Source organism: Macaca fascicularis, chromosome 2 (genome assembly GCF_037993035.2).
Source record: "Macaca fascicularis isolate 582-1 chromosome 2, T2T-MFA8v1.1".
NCBI lineage: Eukaryota > Metazoa > Chordata > Mammalia > Primates > Cercopithecidae > Macaca > Macaca fascicularis.
The window spans coordinates 52182274-52209333 of NC_088376.1; the positions used below are offsets into that span (position 1 = coordinate 52182274).

General features: G+C 40.5%; 1 protein-coding gene across 5 annotated transcripts in view; it reads right to left on the minus strand.

The window, feature by feature from the left end:
• Positions 1-2307: 2307 nt before the first annotated feature.
• TM4SF1 (transmembrane 4 L six family member 1) overlaps positions 2308-27060 on the minus strand; it is a 31593-nt gene continuing 6840 nt past the window's right edge. For 2 of the 5 annotated variants that reach the window (XM_074031265.1, XM_074031264.1), the window contains 5 exons: positions 22593-22685; positions 9231-9320; positions 8994-9139; positions 4963-5143; positions 2308-3145 (listed from right to left, as the gene is read on the minus strand). In XM_074031265.1, coding sequence (XP_073887366.1) covers positions 3131-3145; positions 4963-5143; positions 8994-9139; positions 9231-9320 — 432 coding nt within the window. In that variant the 5' untranslated portion in view covers positions 22593-22685 and the 3' untranslated portion in view covers positions 2308-3130. Of the gene's footprint in view, positions 3146-4942; positions 5144-8993; positions 9140-9230; positions 9321-10920; positions 11199-22592; positions 22686-24321; positions 24491-27060 lie in introns of those variants that run through there. The other 3 variants (XM_074031267.1, XM_045386787.2, XM_045386788.2) reach the window with 3 other exon arrangements.

Here is a 27060-nt window from a genome sequence, read left to right on the forward strand (position 1 = left end):
TAAATTTCTACAAGTAAAAATACTTGGCTAAAGGACGTGCTGCCTTTATATATTGTGGACACGTATCACCAAATGGCTTTTCTGAAAAGTTGCATCAAATCCCATACCTGTTCTCACCATGGGTAAGTGTCAGAGAAAACAATAAAAAAGAACTCACACACACACAAGAAACTCAAACTGTGGTGAAGGTAACATTCTATCAATTATCTGAGATTTCAATACATGAGATTTCCTTTATGTAGGAATATATTTATAAATTTGGTAACTATGGTAAATTGACACTCAGAGGCCATGTGTACTACTCAAGTGATTCAGATTCTACAGTAATTTTTATTGTTTTAATGTTGCCAGGTAAGAATGAGCTGTTTTGGTATAGCCCCTGAGGGAGTTTCCAGCCAAATTGAAAGGCCTAGAATATTACAAACCAGGAGCGTAGGCTATAAACAGAACTTAACGAGGGTATAAGGTAACTTGATGACAATGTCTACTATTAAAGGATTCACAAACAAGGGGAAATGTTGAGTCACTCAAACTTGGGCTCTAGGATAGGGATGACTGAGGCTCTCAGGGGCCAAAGTCCCCATTAGGCGGGTGGAGTATCTGAGTGCCAGTGTAGGATAAGAGGAAGACTCTAGCCCCCGGGCCCTGGTGGCAGAGAAGGTAGATGAGGCAGAAGAGAGGAGCAGGGAAAACACAGAGTTCAGGTTACACCTACTTAGACTCAAATCGGTTTTTTCGGTTTTTTGGTTTTTTGGGTTTTTTTGTTACAGTTTTTTCATTTGCTAAAGATATGGCCTTGGACAGATTACTTAACCTCACTGAGCTTTAAGTCTACAAAATAGAGACAAGTAATACCTTCTAGGGCTGTTGAGAGATTTCAGTGGACTATTATGTGTAAAACTCATTATAATAAGTGACATACTGAAGGGACTCAAGAAATGTTTGCTGTTAATATGATAATGGTTGATAATTATTATTGCCATTTCCTTTGAGGATAGATTTAGGAAAAAATGATGCTTATGACTGATTGTCATGCCTTTGTTCTTGGATCCTGTGTTGCAGGAGTTTTTAATCTGGTGTCCAAGAACTCCCAAAATACCCCATGGATAAATATCTGGGGGAGTGGGGTGTTAGATGGGAAAGAAGTGTCATTTTTTACTAACTTATAACAAAAATTTAATATTTCCTTTAATTATGACTATGCAACAAACCAAAGTAGCATCAGTAATACTGATCATACTTTGATCTACAATAACAAATTTGCATATGTTTTTATATCACATTAAATTTGCTGCAGGTATCTCGAAATATCATTTTAATTGAAATTGTATTTCAAAAGTACGATACTCAGGGAGGTTGGGGGACAAGGGGAGAGAGGGCAAATACTTAATGCATGTGGTTGATGATGGGTTGATGGGTGGACCAAACCACCATGGCACATGTATACCTACGTAACAAACCTGCACGTTCTGCACATGTATCCCAGATCTTAAAGAAAATAAAATAAAAATAAATAAATAATAAAAGTGCTTAGCATATTGGCTAAATCTGCTCAGAAAAAAAAAAAAAGTACGATAGTTCTTAGACCCACTCATTAGAAGGCTGTTAGAACACATGTTATCGCTGTCTGTCCCCAGGTGTTGAAGTGACAGAGCTGGCTGTCAAGACAACTACACTATACATTTTTAAAAATTTTTCATAAAATATCCTAGTGTATTGGTTTTCTTCATAATTCTATGCATTTTATGTATTTATGAACATTATTCTTCGAAGATGTCTGTAGGCTTCACCAGCCTGCCAGAGGGACCGTGGTACACAATAGGCTGAAATCTTCAATCAGGGGCCGCCCACTGCAGGGCAGCTTGCCCACAGGAGGAGCTCTGCTTTCTAACAACTGGTTATGCTTCTTTGTAAATTTGCTTGTCTGTTGTCCAGACCAATGAACACCAAAAACAGAACATTTCTATAGAAAATTCCCAATAAGTCCGGGAATCCTGTCACTTGAAAGAGCCTAACCCTGTAAGTAAGGAGAAAAATGCCTGTTACCCTTCCTGGGAGGCTGATACCTGCAGCACCTGGTAGAAAGGACAACTGCCTAACTGAAGTGATGATCCCACAGGTACAGCAATGGCAATTTACAGACAGGAGAAAGAAGAGGAGAAAGAGGATGAGGGAGAGAGAATAGGATAAAGAAACCAAAAGACAGGAAGCCGTTAGCAACAGGGGCCACATAACCTGCAAACTGGGAACAAAAAAAGGGGGAAAAACAAAAGAGAACTTTAAGGACAATGAAACTAAACAACAAAATGGTAGTGAATACTTTATTTTGTTGTAAACAAGTTAGTTTTAAAGGTATTTCCTCGTAGTCCTCCTGCCCTCACTCCTCCCCCGTTCCTATGACACTGATCAACTGCTTTATTCAGTTTCCCATCTTTCTTCTGGCCCAGTCATCTCAGCCTTTCTTTTTTTAAACACGTGATCCCTAGTACTCGTCCTTGGAGGACAAAAGGCTTTCCATATGTTGGAAAAATTTGAATCTCATAGTATTCACAACAACTAGCAGCATTGTAAGTTTTGATGCATTCATTTGGATTGGAACATTCTCAATCAGTCCTTCTGCTCTAAGTAAATATTTGTTTCTCACAGAACACAAGGCAATTCAAAGGGCCTCTTGTTAGAGATTTATAGGTGTATGAATGGGAAACATCATACAAGCAGTGAAAACAAAAATCTTTCCAGGTTGTCGGATTTTCTCCCTCTTGGTCTCATAAAAAGCAACTAGACATCTTTAATTTAAAAAATACATGCACATATATACAATAGTGATTGGAATGTTATTTTTATCCAAAACATTATAGAGTTTATCTCAGATATACTGAGGACTCTCACTCAGTCTGTAAATTACCCCCAGAGGGTGGTTTGTTTCCTCATTCCTTAAAAAAAAAAAACATAAGTTTACTAAATGTAAACACTGACATCCTGTGAAGATGCCAGTCTTTACAGGCCTTTGTAAAAGTAGAATATGAGGAGTATGTTACACCAGTACAAAGTTTTACAAATGAATACAAGTAAAATATATAAATTACAATGAAATAGAGGAAGATTGTGGCTCTGTCCTGGGGTGGTTCTTTTAGCAGTCATATTGCTGTAAAGAAAATAAAATACCATTAGGTTATAATCAGGATAAATAATGATGACATTTTAGTCCTTTAAATTCCTATTTTAAGCAAACATAAACAGACTGACCTCAGCTTCAGCAAAGCTTAGGCCAACCATACTTAGGGCTTAGACAATGCTCACGAAATGTTTCCTAAACAAAACCGGATCCCTCGTCCTCCATGAGTAAAAGCCACAGAAAGGGCCCATGGAAACTGCAGGATACTGATGCTGCATTGCTTTGAGTCCATTTGTGTAGGGTTTTAATCTTAGGGATTTAAAAGATAATGCCATGGAAGTTTCACACCGATATGAGCTCAATGTGGGTAACCTTTCAAGTTAAATGCTACCGAGTTATAGACCTGACTCTTCTACATGAAAAGCTCTGCCCTTTGAAAGTGTCTTTTGTCCTATAAACAAAGGTAACAGATCTTCCCTGTAGTATCTGGGAAGAAGCCATCCCTACAGCAACTCAGCTGGGAAACCCAGTGTATTTACTACCCCAGATCAGAGGAGAGTATCACTCCCTGCCAAATCACTTCAGCCATTTTGGTCATCGGCTCTTTATGCTTGTCCCCAAAATGTACTGAGTGAGTGCATTTAGTACAAGTAATCACTTAGTTTGAACTCTGCCTTGTATGAAATTCAAGGCTAAAGGTAAGCTGCATTACAGCAATCCCCAGAGGATACTTCTCTGCCGTTCCCCAACCATATTGCTTGAAAAAAGCTCCATATTGAAGGTTTCCCACTCCCTTATTTTCTTGGAAATTTGCCAAAGAAATTATTAATCTTGCTATACGTGCCTGATAAGGAAGACTAGATTTCATTTTAACTTTCCCCCAAAATTACAGAAAGTTTCCTTTTATTTTCAGCAAAGTTTTTCATGGTGGCAATGGACTTTTAATTTTCATTAGGTTTTCGTCTTATTTTTAAAAGAAAATTAACAGATCTGGCACCAGAGGAGTAATTGGTTTGAAAAATATAAGACATAAAATAACCCTCTCAGAGATAGGATCAAAGCTGGACTGACATCAATTCAATAATATATATATTTTAGGAGGATATAGAAACAAGAACTTTCACTGCTACAAACAAATGCATTTTTTTTCTCCTAAATCATATCAGGAACCAAGTGCTTCCTGGTTTTCTTTCACAACGAAAGGGTTTTCATGAGCTGCTGTTCAAAGGCTGCTAGTGATTCTCCATACTTACTGCTTAGGCATTTTTATGACTCCTTATTAGGAAGGAATTGCAGAAAATCCAGGAGAACAGCAAGTGTGGAATAAAGGTTAAATGTAGGAGCTTTTGCATAAAATGACTCAAGGTTTGAAGCCTGTCATTTCCTGAGTAGGTGATCTTAAGCCTATTGCTTAATATTTGAGTCATAGTCTTATCTGAAAAATGGGTTTACTATAGTGCCTGTTGCATAGAATGGTTGGCTATTACTTATGTATACTAGTTGGGAATATGACAGCAAACAAAGAGTAGACATCGCTTTTTTTCTGTCTCTGCAGCGAAAGCAGAAGCAGTGAATTAGATCCTGAAGGGAGCGCTGTGTCTATGGGCAGCGTGTTCCTGTGTGCATAGAACCAACTGCAAAGAACTAAGACAATCCTGTGACTGTGAGACTCGAGGAAGCTTGTTCCTGACAGCTGAAGTGAATGCTATAATTGTGTTGCTACAAAGATGATACCAGAATAAATGCTGGCAGGTCGAGCATGTTTGGTTTTGCCTTTTTCTTTATGATGAAAACAACGGTATATTAACACCAGGGCCAGACTACGACATTTTTATGCAGGTTCTTACCTGTTGGCGAGAGCAGCAAAAACCACATATGCCTCCAAGCACTCCATTTATTACTTGAATAAGACACAAGATGAATTCAATTCCACCAAGAGCCAACAGGATAGAAAACAGAGATACATTCCATTCCACAATGTGCTTGGGTTCAGTGCACTGGGACCATGTGGAGGTATCCAGAAGGTACCTGTGGGTAAAAAGAGAAACTTCTGACACATGGCCATACTTAGGGGATACTTCGTAAACTACTTTTGTTTGGTGGTTTTTCATTCAGAAAAAAAAGAATGAATTTTTCAATATCCTGTGTAAGTTTCTTCCAATGCATGTCATTCCATAAAATGGAGGAATCTAGTCCAGATCCTACTATAATGATAAACATAAAATTATAATTTATAATTTTTTTTTTTTTTTTTTTTTTTTTTTGAGATGGAGTCTCGCTCTGTCGCCCAGGCTGGAGTGCAGTGGCGCGATCTCGGCTCACTGCAAGCTCCGCCCCACGGGTTCACGCCATTCTCCTGCCTCAGCCTCCCGAGTAGCTGGGACCACAGGCGCCGCCACTACGCCCGGCTAATTTTTTGTATTTTTAGTAGAGACGGGGTTTCACCGTGTTAGCCAGGATGGTCTCGATTCCCTGACCTTGTGATCCACCCGCCTCGGCCTCCCAAAGTGCTGGGATTACAGGCGTGAGCCACCGCACCCGGCCAATTTATAATTTTTGACCTCTAATCTAGGATTACATGGTCAGAAATTCTCACCTTATAATGATGTTTATATTCCCTAACAGACATCTGAATTCTTATAAACAAAAATAAAAACGCAGAACTGTATTTATGCTGTGTTTAAAGCTAGGTAAAATTCATGTATGTGTATGGAAGTAACCTATGAGCAAATGTGGAAAAATGAAAATAATTCATGTGCTAACGTAATTATAGGTGTTTTTTAAAACTGTTTTCTAATTTTATTGTTGTTATTGGTATAAAGATGGGTATTTGTATTCAATATTGAGTGAATACTTAGAAAATACAATCTCTTTAGGCTAGTTTTTTTTTAACTTTAAAATATTAATTTAGATCATTTTATTACATCTCAATTTGTTACTTTTGAAAATTATCCAAATTCTGACAAGTTTGGAGATTTAATATGCTTAATATGCTAGAATTTTTCAATTGAGACCTTTGGAACAAAGCTATTTTTTGCTTTTAAGGAATAAATTAATTTGCAACATGAAGCACAGGGGGATTAAACCTAACTAATTTGATAGCTCTTTACTTTTTTTTGAGACAGAGTCTCACTCTGTTGCCCAGGCTGGAGTGCAGTCGCGCGATCTTGGCTCATTGCAACCTCTACCCCCCAGGTTCAAGCCATTCTCCTGCCTCAGCCTCCCAAAGTGCTGGGATTATAGGCGTGAACCACCACGCCTGGCTGATGGCTCTTCACTTTCATGATGCTGTGCCCAAGGGTCCATAATAGCAGGTAGCACACTGCATTCACTCATTCAACAAAGATTATTGAGCACACAGTGTGAGTCTGACACGGAGCCAGAGCTGGGGATATAATGGAGCACAGGGCACGGGTTCTGTCCTGAAAGAGCATGGCTTCTAAAGGAAGAGACAAGTCACAAGTAATCTCAATGCAACAGATATGCTGATCAGTAAACAAAATATGGAAGAGCCACAGAGGAAGGGCACCTAACCTAGTCCAGGGAGAACACCTGATTATACATCTATTCAATAAGGCTGAGCTCCATGAAGGTAGGAGCCAGACCTATTCATCATTGTATATCCAGCCGCTAGCATAGTATCTGACACACAATAGCCCCTCAACACATTTTAAAAGCAGTTGAATGATAAATAACAACATGAAGTTACTTGGTGAAATATCAGCAAACCATACTGAGGTGATACCTGACTATAGATTATAGGATTTAGTCAATTTTATAAATACCTGGATATTCTTCCAGTATGAATTCTACTTCTGATAGCTCTCCTAGAATTTCAGCCTTTGCTACAGAGTATTAAGTATTATATTTCTTAACGAAATATAATATAATCATGTGGGAAAATCAAGGTTTGACTTGATTCCACAAAGAGGCCTGGTATAATTCTTTTCTTATCACGACTTCCTGCCACAACAGAACAAAGGGGCTTGGAATTTGAGACCTAACTTTAGAATAGTTCATTGAGCCAATCAGAGATTATAGTTGTTCATTTCAAAAACAGTTCTGTCTTTGTGGCTCTGACTTGCTGCATGTCAGCAGAACAAAAATCTGTACTTTCAGGTCGCAATGTAAAAAAAATTCTTTGGCTCTACCTGGCTCCCGGGCAACTAACCTGTGGCTTGTGACTGTTAGTTATTTCCCATATTGAAATCCTTGGACAGTTTTAAATGAAGAATGACGTAGAACAGAAGGAAGGTTTCTTGTAGAATCCACGGTGGATAATGGGAGGGGCAAACAGTCAAATAGCTATAAAAACCATTTAGCAATACTACCACCGCTTCCTGCTTTATGGCTGCATAAGTCATGACTTTTCTTAGAAGTATGTTTGTGCAATAGTTTTGTATGTTTGTACATATGTGAATAGTCATTTTCTACTAGTACATCCAGTATATTCTGATAAAAGCTGAGTCATGATTGATCACAGTTTTGAACACCAAAATTTCAAACTTCTGTAAGTATCAATTTTTCTTCAAAGGCTACCATTGGGTTATGTTTATTGTAAGGTAGTGGATAATACTAACAGTTAACAGTGGCAGTTGCTCACGATGTGGCAGCCTCTGTGGGGAACATTTTACATATTATTTCATTAATTCTCATGACAATCGCAATTGAGTTACTCAACTGAGATGCAGAGAGCTCAGTTCACCTTTTCCTGTAGGTAAGTGCAGAGCTGGAATTGAACCCAGGTAATTCAAATTCATGATCTCATAACTATGCTAAATTTATGAGATTCATATATCCTCACTACATCCTTTAAATTCATGGGGGCAAACACTCTTGATAATATAATTCGTTATTAATATTATTTTTAATCATGAATCTCAAAACTAAACCTTTCAAAATTCACTTCAGAAAGTTGAGTAGGGAAAAGGTAAACTCAGAATCAACTCCTGCTCAAAGAAACATGTCATTCATTCATCACCACATACATCCGTTTCTATCAGCTGTGCTGTTTCTGTTCTTGATAACTGATAGAAAAAATTAGTATCAACATAGAATGGCGGAACAGCACGAATTATCCTGATATTACAATTGTGAATAGGCCTTACTTATATAGCTTAGTAACTAAAAATGGGAGCATTGTACATAGTTCATATGTTTTATATGAGTCTATGTGTGTATAGGGGTAAGGGCATGATTTGCCCTGGGTTTGGGTTAAATTCATATAGTTGCCATTCTTATTATATATGGATTCTATAATACTTTCTTATAAAATAGTAAAATGTATTACACGTAATCAGCCAATTGTTCTGGTATAATGTATGAAGTAATTGAGATGCACTGTGTGAACACAAACTCTACATCTAGACTGCCTGGGTTCAAATGCTAACCGCCACTTTCTGGCAACGTGACCTTGGATGAGTTACTTCATCTCTCTGGGATTTCGTTTCCTCATCTTTAAAATAGGAAGTCACTTCATAGGGTTATTATGAGGACGGAATTACTGATTCTATTCAAAAGCACTTTGTATTTGGGAAGCTGAGGAAGGAATATTGCTTGAGCTCAGGAGTTAGAGGCTGCAGTAAGCTATGATTGTGCCACTGCATTCTGGCCTGGGTGACAGACCTAGACCCTGTCTCTGGGAAAAAAAAAAAAGAAAGAAAGAAAAGAGAAGAAGCATTTAGAACTTGTTTAGGTCAGGGACTGGGCATCCATCCTTGGATACCTATTGCCTAAACCATGCCTGAGTCAGTGAGAATAAACAGTGGCTAGGTGGGTGGATGGATGGATAAGTGGATGCCTATCTGGTTTGATGGAGCTGCCACTATATATATGTGGTGGATAAAAATGTGTAGCCATGTAGAGAATAATTACGTACTGGCCCTCGGTGCTGGCAAAGGTGTAGTTCCACTGGCCGAAGGAATCAAGACATAGTGGTCCTTCTGCCAAGCCAAGGGCTGCCACAATGACACAGTAGCCAGATCCTGCAATTCCAATGAGAGCAGCCAGTACAGAAGAAAGCATCTAGGGAAAAGGAGAAACACAGGAAGTGAGCCACAGAGTGCCACAGCTACATCTCAGGAGCCATTTTCACCACCAAGGCAGGAGGACCTACCGCACATCGTTTGCCACAGTTTTCATGGCCACAGCAGCCACAGCAGTCATCCTGTTCCAGCCCAATGAAGACAAATGCTGGCAGGAGCATCTGGTTAGGAAACAAACAAAGTCAAGTCATTGACTTGCCCAGGCTCATATGGGTCGGGTTAGGCATCTCTTGGTAAAATATATTTATTTCTAATGATGTTAACTGGCTTTGATTAAGTTGACCAAGTATCTCAAAGAATGTAAGCCTCTGAGGAGAAAAAAAAAAACATCTAAATGTCATATCTGCTTGTTTTCAAGTAATCTGTCAAAGCATTTTTTAGGGTGAGGGTGTAACGTGGGAGGAGTAAAATAATAAACTATAAATGTGTTTATTCCACAAGAGTTTGTCATACAGTCCCAGATACAAATTCCGTTTTGGAAATAGTAAACCCTTTTTTTTAAATCTGATTTTTTCCCCTTGTAAAATGCAGAAGATACCAACAAATCTTTAATAGAATAACTGAAACTTTTTTGTAAATGGGAGACATGAAAGCTATATATAATAAATATGAACTGCTTCCTTTATTATACAAATGCATAGTTTTAACTTAACATTATTAAGCTCTTAAGATAAAGTAAGCATGAAATACTTCAGGTTCAAGATCGAAAGAAACTTAAGTGTGATGTTATGTTTAAGACAAATAATCATGTTAACAAGATAATAATGCTTAAATCTGAGGCAGACGGGCACGGTGGCTCATGCCTGTAATCCCAGCACTTTGGGAGGCCAAGGTAGGAGGATCACTTGGGCCCATGAGTTCAAGACCAGCCTGGGCAACATGGTGAAACCCCATCTCATTAAATAAAATAAAATTAAATAACATCTCATTAAATAGATAATTTAAGGCAGATTTGCCATGCCATAATCAGTGTATTAGGTTTAAACATTTTAGTATCTTTTACTTGATTAAGAAAATGTATCATGTATGGTACCATTCCATAAAATTTCTCTTTAAAATTTTTAATCCCAGTACTTTAAAGTAGCAAACTTAAGTTTGTTCACATTCTTTCCATGCTGTGGTTGAAGCTAATGCTTTCAGCTCCCAGGTTGGCAGGGAATTTCCTTTCACTTCAATCAAAAACAAATCTTGGAAAAAACAACACATTCCACTGTTAGCTTCAGACACCGACCTGCTGCTAACTGTAGGGTTTTTCCAAGATGCCACACCCCAGCCTTACATAAATGAGAAACTTAGAGTTCTTTTAAAATAGCAGTGCACTCACAATGCATTATTTTTCCCTATCACAGATGGCTGAAAAGAAACAGCAGAGAATTTGGATTCAAAAGTGTTGATTTAGGCAGAGAACCAGCCAACCCCTCCCAGCTCCCCAGAGCAAATGTTAAATGACTACCCGCTCTAGCAGAAACTCTATAGTCTCTCAAATCTGATTTAAGAGCGAATATCTGTTTCCTACCCATAGAGTTTAGCAAAAAGGCAGTTCACTTTTAGTTGAAAGAGGGTTTTGTAAAACAACATCTAATAAAATTACTAGGCTATACTGTACTTACCTCGCTTTTGTATAATCTGCTTTCAAAGGAATGAACAACAAAAAAGTCCCTTGATTTGGAAATATACATTACAAAAAACTTTCCATGAAAATACATAATGAAAACATCTAGGAAACAGGAGAGAATTCAGTAATAATCCTGAATGACTTACCAGCAGGCCCCCTCCTACGATGCCAGAAAAGAACCACACGAAGCGGCTGAGGTGGTTTTCAGAGGCATACTTTGTTTCCCCATTGGGAAAGTAAAGCAAAATATTAGCTATAATGCACAGGAGGGCGAGCCCCACCAGAGAATGTCCGATGCATCGTGCACACTTCCCGTAGCACATGGTGGTCTGCTAGGTTTTCTCCCCTTTCTCTTTGTCTTCAGCTCAGTGATACCCCAAATTAGATGAAAGTGTGCCCTTCTGGTGGAGAAACCAAACACCACTCTCAGCCCATTCCTGCTACCTCTTAAATACTGCGATTCTTAGTCACTGAGTGGATGAGGTACTTTGCTTTCATTGGTCCTAATGGCAGGCTCTGGCTGTGGTGCGAAGAGGCAGGGGGAATGTCCCGCCCTTCAGACGAAATCCTTGGGACAGGCAAAACCAGGGGCAGGATGTGAGAAACAGCCTCAGTTATAGGCAACAGGGAAAATGATTAATCTTGAACAAGGCATTGACTGTGCAACTCCTCCACAAGATAAAGAATCAACAGGAAAGCCTAACATGACTTTCCAGTAACTGCCAAGTGTCTGAGATGCGACAGCCCTGGTTGAGGCTTTGAAAGACAGTGGGCCGTGCCCCTGCTCCATGCAGCTGTTTGGACAGCTTCCAGTCTGAGAGCTCTGTGTTCATTTCTACCTTTGCGCTGATTTAATTTACAACCTGGGGCAAATCTCCTGAGCTCATTTCCTTGCCTATTAAATACAAGGTGTCTGAGACATCACCCATGGATTTGAGGAGGCTGTTGGGGAAACTACAGAGCAAACTTCTTTACTCTGTCTACAGCAAGCTCTGCAGGACGGATTTCAGTGCTCAGCCTCCCTGGATATCTGCCCTTAAAACAAATCTGCACAACAAAGGTGGCATCAGTCAGCACAAAGGGCTCAGATGCTTTTTAAAAATTATTGAGTGTTGCTGTCAGGAAAAGCTATGCCAGGAAGGGCCAAGGAAGGCTTAAAGCATGGGACAAAAGTAAAAAGAGGAAGAAGAGAGGGGGAGGAAGAGAATGAGAGGGAAAGAGGAAAGGAGGAAGGAAAGAAGAGAGGGAGGAAGGGAGGGAAGGAAGGAGGGAGGGAGGGAGGGAGGGAAGGAGGGAGGGGGAGAAAAAAGTAAGAGAAAGGGACTTGGCAAGCAGAGTGGAGAAACAAGGTTCAGAGAAACAGAACTGACTAGGACTGTCAAAACCCACACAGAGGTAAACAGATGGTTTACCCAGCCAGATCCTGAGACCAGCTTCCACAGGCTCCCCACACAGGGCAGATAAGGGGTGTTAGACTAACTTTCTATGTGGTTACCTTGCAGAAGGAGGGGCTGGGCACTGAATAAATTTAAGCCTTGAACAGCAGATTGCACCAGCCAATGGATGGCGGTGGGAGGTGGACAGGGTGGTTGGGTGGGGCCAAGACTGGAGGGCCTGGTCACCAGGACAGGATAGAGAGTACAGAAAATAGAAAAGGCCCAAGGTAGGGAGGCTTTAGCTTAGAGAAGGTGAATGAGGTTCGTGAATCTAGAGTCTGAAGGATTTGGCCCGAAACTAGAGCGTGGGACACATACCAAATTTGAGGAGACCAGCTGTGGTTAATGACATGGCATGGGACCAGAGGAGGGCCCAAGAAGTGTGGCCTCAGCACACTAACAGGGGTGAAGCCAGGATCCAGGATGGCCTGAGGAAATAAATCAGTGGAGTCGGGAAGCCTGGAACCACCCAGGTGCTCAGGCAGAGGCAGGCAAATCCTCACAAGAGCGCCACTGGGTCACCACCATGTGTCCAACAATAGGGAACCTGTGTTCAGCCTGATGGCTTGGAGACAGAATTCCACTGGTGACAGAGCCTGGGCCCTGTGGGTGAATGACAGCATCCTTTGTTGAAGCGTAATCATTGCAACCCCACTCTCTGCTTATCTATCCCACCCGGGGGCCAAAACGGGGAAAACTGATTCTTAAACGACTGATACGGTTAGGCTTTGTGTCCCCACCCAAATCTCATCTTGAATTGTAATCCCCGTAATCCCCACATGTCAAGTGAGAGACTGGGGGAGGGAACTGAATCATGGGGGCAATTTCCCCCATGCTGTTCTTGTGATAATGAGTTCTCATGAGATCTGACAGTTTTATAAGGAGCTCTTCCCCCTTTTCTCGACACTTCTCTTTCCTGCTCCCTTGTAAAGAAGTGTCTTGCTTCTCCTTCACCTTCCACTATAATTGAAAGTTTCCTGAGACTTCCCCAACCATGCAGAACTGTGAGTCAATTAAACTTCTTTCCTTTATAAATTACCCAGTCTCAGGCAGTTCTTTGTAGCAGTGTGAAAATGGACTAAAACGACGGCTTTGCCCTCAAGCACTTAAATTTCTTTCTGTCTTCTTTCCCCCATCTCCAAGTCAGTAGGGAATGGAGAAGAGTGAGGGGCTTGGAAAGAGAAAGCCTGGAGTGAGACCCCCAGCTCTGCTATATTCCAGCTGTGTGGACTCAGTCCAGTCACTTACATTCCAGGACTGTTTCCTAATCTATAAGACAACGGGCAGGGCTAGATCAGTAGTTCTTAGAAGGTTTTTGAGAATCTTAAAATAAAAAATAAAAGATTTTTTGAAAATCTTGGAATAAAACCCTCTCCCCAGAAAAAAGAAACATACATGCTGCAGGATGCTGCTTATATGTGACTTCGTCAAAGAAGACCTATCTAGTGAAGATATTCCTCTATCTCCAGTTACGCTCCATCACGTTACCCTGCTGTATTATCATCACAGAATTTATCAGCCTCTGAAGTTACTCTGTGTATTTGCTTGTTTCCTTTTCTGTTGGTGTCTCCCCTCCCAACAGAGTGCAGACACCTTCTGCCTTGTCCACCATTGTTTCCCCAGTGCCTGGAGCATGTCTGGTGCATCATAGGTGCTCAGTAAATACTATTGAAGAGTTGGGTGAATAAAATAAGTGAATCTATGAGTTTTTAAGCCTCTTGTTAACCAGGCTGATGCTCCAGCCTCCCCACCCTCAATTTCATTATGCCTCTCTGTGAGCTCAAGATCTCCCAGCCTCTCACACCATTGCTCCCAGGCCCTACCACTGTCTGGTTGTTTGATTTGGGGCAAGCTATTAACCACTGTGTACCGTGTACCTCTATTTCTATAAGTCATTCATTCACCAACATCTATTGATTCCTACTATGTGTTGTAAGTTCTGGGGATATAGCAGTAAGCAAAGCAAACAACAAAATTCCTGCCTTTAAGGAGTATCCACTCTATCAGAAAGAGGGAGGCAAATAAAAAATAATAAGTAAAATACAGAGGGTATTAGATGGTGATAAGAGCAGAAAAGGGAAATAGGTGGGAGGAGAAGGCCTTACTAGAAGACCTCTCTGAGACAATAATAGAATCTGCCTCACAGGGTTGTGGTATGCAGAACTGAGTCAATGTGTGTAAAGCTTGAAGATTCTGGCATTTAGCAGTCACTCAAAAAATGTTACTTATGATTATTTACTATTTTTATCAGCCCTCTCTCTCAGAGGAGATGTCTCTACTTTATCTGTGATTCATTATATTTACTTTTCTGGGATTCTATCACTCCAATATATGTTGGATTCCTTTGTTATCTTTCCTGATAAATTTTAAAATACTGGACTTCCCCCAGTTACAGTAAAACTCATTTCTAGCTCCTTCATCCCTTCTGGAATCACCCTTAATCCATGACACCCTTGGAAGCAGTGGTTTTTACTGCATCACAGAACTGCAGGTTCCAGAGCATGAGCTGCTGGTTCTCAGCCCCATGTTTTGGATATGCCAAAACTGCCAGAAAGGCCCTGCTATTCCTGCCCAGCCTACCCTACCCCTGCCTTGTTACCCTGACTGAACTTGTTACTTCATCCATGATGCCTTTCATCACACCCCTGCCTGCTTCCCCCGACCACCCCACCCTCCGCGTGCTCATGACTCCTGCTTTGTTCTTACACACACCACACCTCCATGGCAGCCCTGATCTGACCACGATGCACAAGTGTGTATCCTCCTTAGCTTCCCCACCTTCACTGAAGTCTCAGAGAGCAGGGACCTTCTATTTTCTTTTTTGAGGGCACAGCAGCTAGCATGGTGTCAGGCATTTAGTTGGCTCTCAATTAATATTTGCCAAATTTTGTTCAGATGAAGAGGGAAGTTGAATATGTTCAGTTCTAAGATTATCTGCATTTAAGCAAAGTCAAAACATCTTATGAAAAGTTAGGGAAAATTGACATTTACTATATTTAAATTAGAAAATGTTCAATTTTACCTATCATTAACATAAGCAACTGGTATATGCTTCTTAGGGTTAGCTCTTTCAACGTTTTCATGCATAGAATGTGGCTTGAAGAATAATTCCAGGGGAAACTCCTTTTGCTTATATCAAGTGCTATATAAGCATAGATTTTCATGCTGAAAGAAGCCTCAATAGAGTGAATGGAATCATTGTGGCCATTTTATAGTTAATCCCACAGGGGTTAAAAACTCTTCCCAAGGTCATCTAGCTAGTTTGCAGTGGAACTGGGTTACCTTTAAGAATTAACATAAACAGTCTATGATTCTATGTGGTTGTGGGATTCTAGGAGGAAGATTTGAACTCAGATCTCCTGCACCCTAGTTGTGTTTTTCCACATGTGTTTCTCCTTCCTTGTAGGTTCTTAGTCATTTGAACATGACAAATGTAATGATTCCTATATAGTAACCATGCTCATTAGCGCCTTCTGATTATAGTAACAGAAGCCAGTTGAGTTACCTAAAACAAAGGGGCATTAATTACAATCTTCAAAGGTGGAGATGCAGATAGGATGATGGAACTCATGGATAGGGCAACAAAGGTCTGAAAATTCTGAATGTCCTACTCCACATTTTGCATTTTTGACTCTTTCTATCCATATACTTTATTATTCTTAGTGCAGTCTCATTGTCTCTGGTTCTCAGTTCACACACAAAAAAATATGGCTACTGACAATTCTGAAGTTTATGGTTTTCTCAGTTCAAAAGATTCATCCCAAGTCCAGATTGTGAGAGAGGGGACATGCATTGGACAAGACCAGGCCAGGTGCCCATGCCTGTGGGGTCAGGTGCCCATGCCTGTGGGACCAGGCACCCATGCCTGTGGGGCCTGCATAAACTTGGCTGCTGGGAGCCATCCCTGCAACCAGGTACATGGAGGAGAAGTCGTTCTCAGGAAAAGGTGAGTGTGGGACCAGGCAGGGAAGCCAGTTGCTGTCCTTTATTTGGAACTATAATCAGGGTAGACAACCACAGTAAAGAGATGCAGAGGCAGGGAGCAGTGTAAAACCACCTTACACACAGCTTCCTGGCTTTCCCCTCACTTTAGGTTATAGCTCAAATTATTATTGGGCTAAAAAATAAGCTCTGTTGGCCCAATTAAACCAGAATTAATCACCAATTCCCGATCTCTATCTGGTAATTTTAGTTCAACATTGCTCAGCTGATGGCTCATTAAGCCAAGAACTCTCCCAGGTCTCAGTTGCCATTTTCAGACAAGACACCTCCTGGGGTGCCTGCCCTATGGTCTGAAGCTCAAGATGTGGCTCTGGGTCTCCCTTCCTGATGGCTAGCTACCCAGAAGGGCTGGTCTGACTTCCTGTTGAATGAGTGAGCTGATGGCATCCAGGGCACCTAGGACATCTAGTGCACAAATACTTGAAGGGGGAAGGACTCTCATGTTCTGATTTGAGTATCATTTCCTTGGGTTGAATAATTAGAGCCTGGCATGCGAGATGTGGAGGGCTTCAAAGACCATTTGACTTTCAACAGAAAATGGTCTATGGTCTAAAGTGACACACCCTGATTCAGCCCAAGGGAAACAATGTCTATGGGTGAGGCCAAGAATCTGCATTTTAAGTAAGTCCCTCAAATGACTCCAGTGCACAAGCAGAGTTGAAGTTCACTGATGTAGGTGGCCCAACTTTCTAGTTTTATACATGAGGCTACACAAGTCCAGCAAGGTTCATTTCAGTTGAGAAGAAAAATCATTGATTAAAATAAAAAACCCTAAAAAATTTAAACTGATGAATTAATGTGTTTGCACCTTTTGAACCTGGTTCACCAAGTGGTTCTTTGTGAGATAGGAGAAGTAGCAGGCCACTTCCAGTTCCTCTCTCTGTCTGATGAGACACCAGGTCCTCCCTGGGAAAAGTGGCAAGTTCTCTCATGCTGGCCTCCTTCCCCAGATCACAGCTGCCTTTGGGGAGAATGACAAACCTGTTCAGGGTTCCTGGGTAATACGTACCCACTTTCTGTGCATTCAGGGGAAGGGGAGTGTGGAGTGGAAGGAGAGTAGGCACATGCAAGTCACTCTGATGCTGTAATTTAACTTTACAGCTCCCTTGTGCAAAGCTGTTTACAGGTGAGGAAACTGAAGCTCCTCTGGGTTAAGCATGCAGGCCAAAGTCACAAGGCTGGTGAGTAATTAGGCCTGGATTCCTCCTACGCAGGGCTCCCTGACTCACATACCCATGCTCTTTCCTTCACACACTGGGCGGATTTTACTACAATGTTGATCAGATTTGGGGACTGTTTCTTTGGCATTTCTAAATAACATAACTTTGAGACATTAATCACTTGGATTCTACTTTAATTTGACGAATGATTTCAAGGTTAACCTGATGTCTCAAAATTAAAGCTACAGCTCCTGTTCTACAAACTTGGTTTTATTGTAGCAAAATAGAACTATCAACAAACAAGAGATGTGTGCAATTAAAAATTTTTAAAAGAATTGTCTAGATTCAGTAGAGGAGAGAAATAATAAAGCCTATTTTCATTTCCTTTACCCTGGTCTAACTTATAAAAGTATTTCCCTACCTGTGTCACTGGTCACGATTGCAAGTTGTCCAGGTTCTCGGCATTTTGAGCAAAGAATTGGACAAAACGCCCAGCAAAGCAAAGATTGAAGCAACAAAAGAAGAAAAGCAGGGATTTATTGAAAATGAAAGTACACTCCACAGTGTGGAAGTGGGCCCAAGCTGCAGCTCAAGGGCCCGAATACAGAACCTTCTTGGGTCCAAATACCCCCTGAAAGTTTCTCATCGGCTACTTCATGCTCACTTCATATAAATGATGTGGTAGCCTGAAATCAGTCTGATTGGCTGCAGACAGCAGCCAACCAGAGGATGAAGTGAAGTTACAAAGGTCACACTCCCCTGCAAACATCTAATTGATTTCAAAAAGCAACCAGAGGGTAGGGTGAAGTTACAAAGTTATACTTCTATACAAACTGAAGACTCCGCCCATGATCAGTCTGATCAGAGCCACAATCAGACCATCCAGAGTCTGGAATGAAGTTACTAAGTTGCAAACAAAGACTGTACCAGCAATCAGTCTGATTTGTCGCTTACAGCCAATTTCCCATCTGCCACGCAGGAAAGGTCAAAGGGAGTAGCCTCTGGTCCTTTTGTTACTGAGTAATGGAAAGTTAGGGTTTTCCTTGCAATTTAGTTCTAGGAAGTCGATGTGAAAAGTCTTAGGTTCCCTGTTTCCAGACTCTATTCTCCTGCCTCACATGGCCTTTTGACCTTATATAAAATATGCTTGCTTTTTTGCAGAAAGGTTGGGGTGGAACTCTCCACTCCTGCTTTCATTCCATTTGAAGTTCAGACCAGTGAGACTTCCATCAGTTGGGAGCTGAAGATGCTACAAGGACAAGAACTGAGGATGGTTTGCTCAGAGCTGATTTTTAGACACCATTTTCCAGGGATCCCTGGTGACAGAGGAGCATTTTTTTGTGGTTAAGTTCTGAATTAAAAAGTTTCCTACTATACATTTGTTTGGTCATTTCTGTGACTTCAGTACTCTCAGAGACTTGGACCAAAGCCTAAATAAGAGGCAGTGTGAGTATTCTCCAAGTAATCATTCCAAGTTGGTGAGTTCATACTACACCTAGACCTCATGGCCTCGCCACTCTCAAGTCAGACTGGTTTTTGTGGCTGTCAAAGTCCAACATGGCAAATTTCCCACTGATACTAAGTGAGCTGAAAACTCAAATTACAGTTGATTTTGCCCTAGGGAATTTTACCAGGAACAGCTTTACAGCAGTGGAGAGTTGAAACGTGTGTGCGTGTGTGTGTGTGTGTGCGCGCGCGCGTGTGTGAGAGAGAGAGAGAGAGAGAGAGACAGAGAGACAGAAAGAGAGAGAACAAGTGAGCAGCATATGTATTAGAAAGACAGACACCCCCAAAAATGTGACAGATTTGGTATGGCTACACTGCTTGCTCTTCTGGCCCAGGTGGACAGTTGACCTTCTTTCCCCCTCCCTGTTCATAGTCTCTGACTGGCTTTGATGCGGTAGAACCGAAGTCCAAATAAGCATGACCCTAGACTCTAATACAAACACCATGCTTCAGATTTCCTCCCCAGAAAGGGAGTTGAGATTCTAACCAGCTGAATCATCTAGTGACAACTCCCTTCATTGTGTTAAGTTACAAAAACATAGTTGTTCACTATGGGAACCCTGATGGGAAATCCATTCCACTTTCAGGTTAAACGGTTAGCCTGGCCTGTTACACATGACTGTAAGATTCTACAAGGTCCTGATATTTCAATAATGCCTTCGCCGTGATTTGGAAGTTACTTTTTCAGACTTAGAAGGTGAGGAAAACCTGAGCAAGAATTGCAAAGCAACTGAAAAACCAATTTGAAACACAAACACTATCTGGAATGTTTATAATGCATTTATTCCTTGCCCAATAGAAACCAAATAAGCTTCTCTGCTGAGACCCTTCAGAATAGCTGTCCCTAAGAGGAACTAAATCAGGAACTGGGGATAGCTGGCAAGAAGATTTATCAAAGCAAGCTCAGGATGTGGAATCCCTACATTGCCCTGGATCTTCTTTTGCAGGTGTAGGTTCGTAGAGTTCTCATTCACCATCCTGAGGACACCAGGGGAATAAGGATTGCGGGGCCTCGTCCTTCTTGACTTTCTCCCCCTCTGATTTCCTGACTGTCTTCTCAATGGTCCTGATGTCTTCTATAATGAGTTGATGTTTTTAGGAATCAGAGTCCTGGACACAGAGACACATCCAGGTTTGGCACCAAGCTTGTGTGAATTCTTTTCTGACTTTTTTTTTTTAATGAAGGAGAAGGAAGAACATAAACAAGTCTAAGTGGAAAGCACTTTTTTTTTCTTCTAGGATCACATATGTGATACTTTACAGGGATTTCTTCTAGGTTGTCCATACGTCAAAAACAGCTAAAAAGATTATTACAGGGAATTCTTAAAGTCTTAAAGGAAGATAGTCTCACAGGAGGATGAGATCCCTGACAAATCAATATTTTAATTATTGTCTTAAAAGGATATGGAGCAGAATTTTCCCCTCATTTTCATTCTTCAGTTAGAGCTTCTGATCAACATAAGGATCATTCACCCAACAAATATTTACTGAGCAATCACTTAGTGCCAGGCATAAGTCTAAGAGCTTCACACATGTATCTTACTACGCTCCACAGCAACCTTCTAGGTAGGTGCTATTGTAAACACTATCACACAGGGTATAAAACTGTAAGAGCTTAACTGCCTTTCCCAAGGTCTCACAGATTTTCCAGGGTGGCCAGGATTTTAATTCAGGCAGTCTAGATCCAGAGCCTCTTAACCACTATACCGTGTTGCCTCCAACCTGGGGGAACTGGTCTGAAGAGAACAAGTATTACCACCAGTGTTAATACCATTATAGGTAAAATACACACAGTGCCCAGATATTGCTTTCTAAATACGATTCTCCAGTGAAAGAAACCAAGGCACTTTGGACTTTGGAGAAGTGACTGACTGCAGGGCTGAAACAAGAAGAATGGGAGATAATTCTGGAATATTTTGTGCCGGTGTTCTGTGTTCTTTTATGAGATGGTCATTCAGGTGAGGTCACAAAAGGACATGTGAGGAGGCTCAGGAAAACGCAGTTTACTGTACCCACAGATCCTAAAGACAGGAGGCACAGTACACCACAAAGAGCCTCAGGGGAAAGCTCCGGGGTTGCCAGGAGGCAGAGGGGCAGGAGTGAGAGGAGAGCCAGGCCACGTGGCCGTGGGAAAAGCAAGGCAGGGTGAACTGTTTAGGACTCGCTGGTTTGAATATTTTCCATAGGCTCTAAGTCATGGAGGTGTCCTCTAGTTGCTTGGTATCTGGTCTTGGAATGACTAAAGCAGAGAAGGGTTACCTCTTGTGTGTATAGCCAAATAGAAGAGGTAACGATCTGGTCCGGTTAGTTTACATATCAGAGACATGCTCCTGGCGGAGGGGAGTGTTGGTCTCTCTCCCCAGCTCTACTGGGAAAGGATTCACTTTGAAGCTTACTCCGGTCATTGGCAGAATTTATTGCCTAGTATTTGTAGGACTCTCGCTTTTTCGAAGTCAGCAGGAAAACAAGCCTCTAGAGTGAGTCTGCCAGCAAGACAGATCCTTACATAATGTAACACAATCACAGGAGTGACATCCCATCACCTTTGCCTTATTTTATTGAATCCCATCACCTTTGCCTTATTTTATTGGTTAGAATCAAGTCACAGGTCCTACCCACACTCAAGAGGAGGGGATTATATGAGGATGTGAATACTAGGAGTCAGGGATTTCAGGGGGACACGATAAAGTCAGCCACGGTGATGCTGTGTTCTCATTGCATCCTATGAGGTGGTTTACCATACCCCTTAGTCTACTACAAGCGATGTTAACTTGAATCACTTAATGAAAATGGTGTCCACCAGGCTTCTCCAGTGCACTTACTCTTTTCCCCCTTTGTAAATAGTATTTTGTGGAGAGATACATTCGGACAATGTCAATATTGCCTTTTCATCAAACTTTTAGTTAATATCTCTATGAGCTCATGAAGTCCTATTTTGTTCAATGAATTATAATCCATTACTAATGCTCAAATTGTCCCAGATTTGGCCTGTGAAAGCCCTTTAAAGCTGGCTTCTGTGTCCTTTTCACAGGACATTATTCTTTGGCCACTTCCTTACTTTCTGGATGTATTGTTTATATTTTTTATTTTCTGTATATTATAATGTTTTGATTTCTTAAAAACCTTGATTATAGCCTCATAGAATATCCAGCTAAACTGCCCAAAGTCTCTACCTACAGGAACTGTGAGATAATAATTATGTGTTGTTTTAAGCTGCTATGTGAAAATTGATTGACTGCAATATAGAAAGCTAATATAGTTGTTTCTATTTTATTTTCGCCAAAGATGCCTGCAATCTTCAGTTGCATCAAGATAACAAAAGTAAGGAAAGACGGAGGAAACATGCTGGGTTGAAGGAGACTGAGGACATATAACCACACAATGCAAGATACTATCTTGAACTGGATCCTGGACCGGAGGGAAAACTATTGATATTAAGGACATTACTCTGACAACTGGTAAAATTTAAAATTGGTAAAATTTAAATATGGACTGTGGGCTAGATAACAGCATTTTGTAAATGTTTAATTTCCTCATTTTGATTATTGTATGGTAGTTATGTAGAAAATTATAAAGTGAATATGACAAGATGTTAATTTGTGAACCTAGTAAAGGGTATATAGGAGGTATTGGTACTATTCTTGCAACTTGGCAGTCAGTTTGAAGCTATTTCAACATAAAAAGATGGAATAGCCCAGCCATGTTTGTTCATACCTATAATCCCAGCACTTTGGGATGTCAAGGCAGGAGGTTCTCTTCAGCTCAGGAGTTCGAGCACAGTCTGGGCAACACAGTGAGACCTCGTGTCTACAAAAAAAATCAAAAAATTAGTCAGGCATTGTGGCACACACCTGTAGTCCCAGCTACTCAGGAGGCTTAGTAGCTGGGACTACTAGCTACTAAGTGGGAGGATTGCTTAAGCCCAGGAGGTCAGGGCTGTGGTGAGCTGTGATTGTACCACTTAAGCCTGGGTGACAGAATGAGAAAATAAAAAATAAAAATCCTAGTGTGTGATTTTACTTTTAGAATAGTATTAGAAATCATTCAAAGAGCTCTTTTGCCTCTGTGGGAACTTTAGGGACTTGAGGAGCACTGAGATATAAGATACTCACCTATCAGTGTCACATAGGTATAAAGAGCATGAATGATACATAACCTTTTATCACATTATATAGGTTTGGTGTATTGTCAGGAATTTGATGTCAAGACTTGCCCTTTATGACTAATTCTTATGTGTCATTCACCTAGAAGCAATAATCCTTGGATAGGTGTGCAGTAAATTTGGTGTGACAACAATGTTGTCTTTGGTAGACCCTGATGGGACACAGTCCAGCTCTCTTTCTGGCCTGAGGCCCTTGTTCCTCCTCCTGCTGAGAGCGTGCTGTGAGTGTTAGCCATCCACAGCCCAGGTTCTCTCAGGGACTGCCCTCTACCTAAGGAAGCTGCGTCACCCAAGCTATGGCCCCTCCCTGAGGAGAAGCCATCTCTAACCACTGAGGAGGCAGACTATACCTGGCTTCCTTGCCTCAACTGACAAACTTGGTAGCAGTAGGGAGTTGAATTAACTCATTACTTTTAGGTCCTATACACGTGTTGTTGTTGTTTTTTTAAATCAGAATTTAAAAATTCACATTCCTTGTGGCTCAGAAATTTTCCTGTCTGCATTCCATAGGAAGCAGCAGCAATGTTGTCAGGCAGCCTAGGGTTCAGGAGGTGAATTGATGGGTTTGGAGAACGCATGTGCTGAAGACGGGCTTCCCTGGGAAACAGATTCTGTGTGGAGATGAGCTTATAGGTGGTCTCTTAGGGAGTACCCTCGGGATCATCCCTATGAGGGGAGAGGAGTGAGGCAAGCAGGGCTGGGCAGCAGATGAACTCTGATGCAGTTCAACAGAGGCCTCCGCCAACCCCACGGACAGCTGTGGAGCTAGGATGACCTTACCAAGTTTGTCAGTATCACAGACCCTCTTGTGATACAATGTCCCTTTTCAGGACAAAATGATCTTTAATGATTTTGTTTACTTAAAAAAATTTTAACATATACAAAATTAGAATAATATAATATAAAGCCCCATAGATTTTCTCTCACATGGCTCCAACAATTATCCGTGACCAATTTATCTGCTTTGATACCTCAACTATTCCCACATTATTTGAAGCCTATTCCAGATATAATATTATTTCATCTGTTTTTCAATATCTTTAAAAGAGAATGAACTATTTGAAAAAACATAATCCTCATAGCGTTATGTAAAATATTATAAATTAGTAAAACAAGTTCTTTAATATCATCAAATATCCTTTCAGTGTTGAAATTTCCAGTTGTTTCATAAATGTTATAAAAGTTGTTTTGTTTATACAGTTTGTATATTTGAATCAAAATCCAAATAAGGTCTGCGGATAATGATTGGTTGATAGTCTCTGAAGGTTCCCCTCCACCTACCTCTTTTTCTCTCCCTTTCAGTTTCTTGGTGAAGAAAGCTGTAGAATTTCCTGCAGTCCATAGACTGGAAACCTCTTGTACTGCTTAACATGCCAATTGGACTTTGGACCTGGAGGCTTCATCAGATTCAAAGTTTTTTGTTGTTGTTGTTGTTTTTGCTTTTTCCTGTATTTGGCAAAACAACTTTTTATGTGGGATTGTGCTTTTTCATTAGGACACACCTAAGGCCAAGTTGTTTTCCTTTTGATAAAGCTCACTGTGGGTGGCCAATGTCTAGGTACGATCATTCATTAGGAATTATGAATTTTATCATTCTGTTTTAATTTATTAACCGGATTACTTTTTATGAAAAGAAACTTCTCCTTGTCAATTATTTGATGATCTGGAGACTCAGTTTGTATTAAAAAGTTAGAATAGGGCCGGGCACAGTGACTCACACCTATAATCCCAGCACTTTGGGAGGCCAAGGCGGGCAGATCACCTGAGGTCGGGAGTTTGAGACCAGCCTGACCAACATGGAGAAACCTTGTCTCTACTAAAAATATAAAATTAGCTGGGCATGGTGGTGCATGCCTGTAATCCCAGCTCCTCGGGAGGCTGAGGCAGAGAATCGCTTTAACCCTGTAGGAGGAGGTTGTGGTGAGCTGAGATCGCACCATTGCACTCCAGCCTGGGCAACAAGAACAAAACTCTGTCTCAAAAAAAAAAAAAAAAAAAAAAAAGTTAAAATAAATGCTAGATCCTTTGCCTGGATTTACCAATTTTTAAAATAATTTGTTGGTTCGCCATCATCTACCCAGTATGACCAATTAATTTTCATTTTGTTTAATATTAGTATGAACTTTATGCATTCATAATGTATTTCATCATAGCCATTACAGTTATTATCTTTATATTGATGCTTAAGTTGCTCTGTCTTTGGTCAGTAGAAGCCTCTTCCAGTTAGTTCATGAGTCCTTTTACCATGGCCCTAGTCATCTTCATAACTTTCTTGCTATGTGGTATTAATAAGAGGTGCCGGGCTCATCCTGTACATTTCCTGCCCAAGACCTGCAATCAGTCATTTCTCTAAGAAGTCCTGGTTCTTTTTGAATGGTATTTCAAAACCATCATATAGGCTGAAGGAGGAGTGCCCTGTAATTTTTTTTAAACTCCTACCTTGAGAGTAGGTAGGAAAAAGAGATTCTGTTCCTATCCTTTTTATGTCCTTCTGTAATATTCGAACTTTTATCACGTATATTTATTATTTTATTTTCTACACACAAATTATACATAAGTACACAGTTGAAAAAAAGTCAAAGTAAAAATTTTCCCCATGCCTTTCCCATACTACTTCCTCTGCCAGAGATAACTATAGTTAGCAATGTGTTGTGAATTCTTCTAGAGTTTTTCTTAGATAGTATTGTTACCTAAATAAGACTAAGGCACTTAGGATTCCAGATTACATTTTAATCTATTTGGACTATTCAAATAAACGGAAGTCTGAGATAAAAATATAATGGACAGCTATTTAAATCTTCTTTGGGATCAACAGCCCGGGCCTCCGCGTTGCCAACTCCAGGGGGTGCTGTGTACATTCAGGTCTCTGTAACTAATGTCCTCTGGCGTTTGCAACACAGCAAACCTGCTAACAAACCAATAGGACACTGAGCAAGGGGTATGAACGCACAGAAAAGAAGATGGTTCATAAATATATGAAAAGATGTTCAAATTTCCTTTTGACAAGAAAGTGCAAAATAAAACCAAAATATTGTTTTTCATCTCTCAGATTGGCAAGGATTAAAATGCTTGTTAACATACCCTTATTCAGTGCTGCTGGAATGACTGCATTTTCAGCAGTTTGGCAATATGCATTCAATTATAAATGTATTTGCAGTTGCTAATTTAAAACACTTCTAAAAAATATACCCTACACATATACTTGAGTGTTCGGGAACTGATGTATGTATAAGGCAGGGTTTCTTTAACTAAAATTTGTCATTTCCTTTAATTATGAAAGCATGCAGGAAACTATGATAGTATCAGCCTATGCCTTTGTTACCAATAAAATCACAGATGTTTTACGTCACATTACAATTGTTGCAGATATTTTGAAACAGCATTTATGCTCATTCATATTTTGAAATTACAGGAATTTGATCTTATTATGTGTTAGTAAATAAGTACATATATTTCTAAATAAATGTTTATATAAAGAATATTTTGATGCCTATATATCAGCATAATTTGTTTCCTTTTAATCCTGAGGATTTTGCATGCACTGAAAAACATTATATTAAGAAGAAATTAATAGGCTTCACCAGACTGCCAAAGGGGTTCATGACACAAAATAATTACAAATTTACAGCATCGTGTATGTAATAGCAAATTATCAGAAGCAACCAAGAGTGGAAACTGACGAAAAACCATTTGTACCTTGCTGTAGAGAATACTCTGCAGCTGAAAAAAAAATAAAGAATGAAGAATCTGTCTAATAAAATGAAACTATATCTAAGATATTTTACAGAGAGTAAAGCAGGGTACAAAATAATTTATGTAGCAGGCTGCTACTTGTTTTAAAAAAATGAAAGAGAGAGTGAATATGTACAAATGTCTGTTTGCTTGTATGTGCATAAAATAGCTCTGGAGGACACACAGGCAACTGATAGCATTGGTGGCTTCTGGGGATGAGAACTGGGTGGTTTGGGGCTGGAGTGTTACGGAGACTTTTTCCTGATAAACCCTACAGGACCTTTAAAA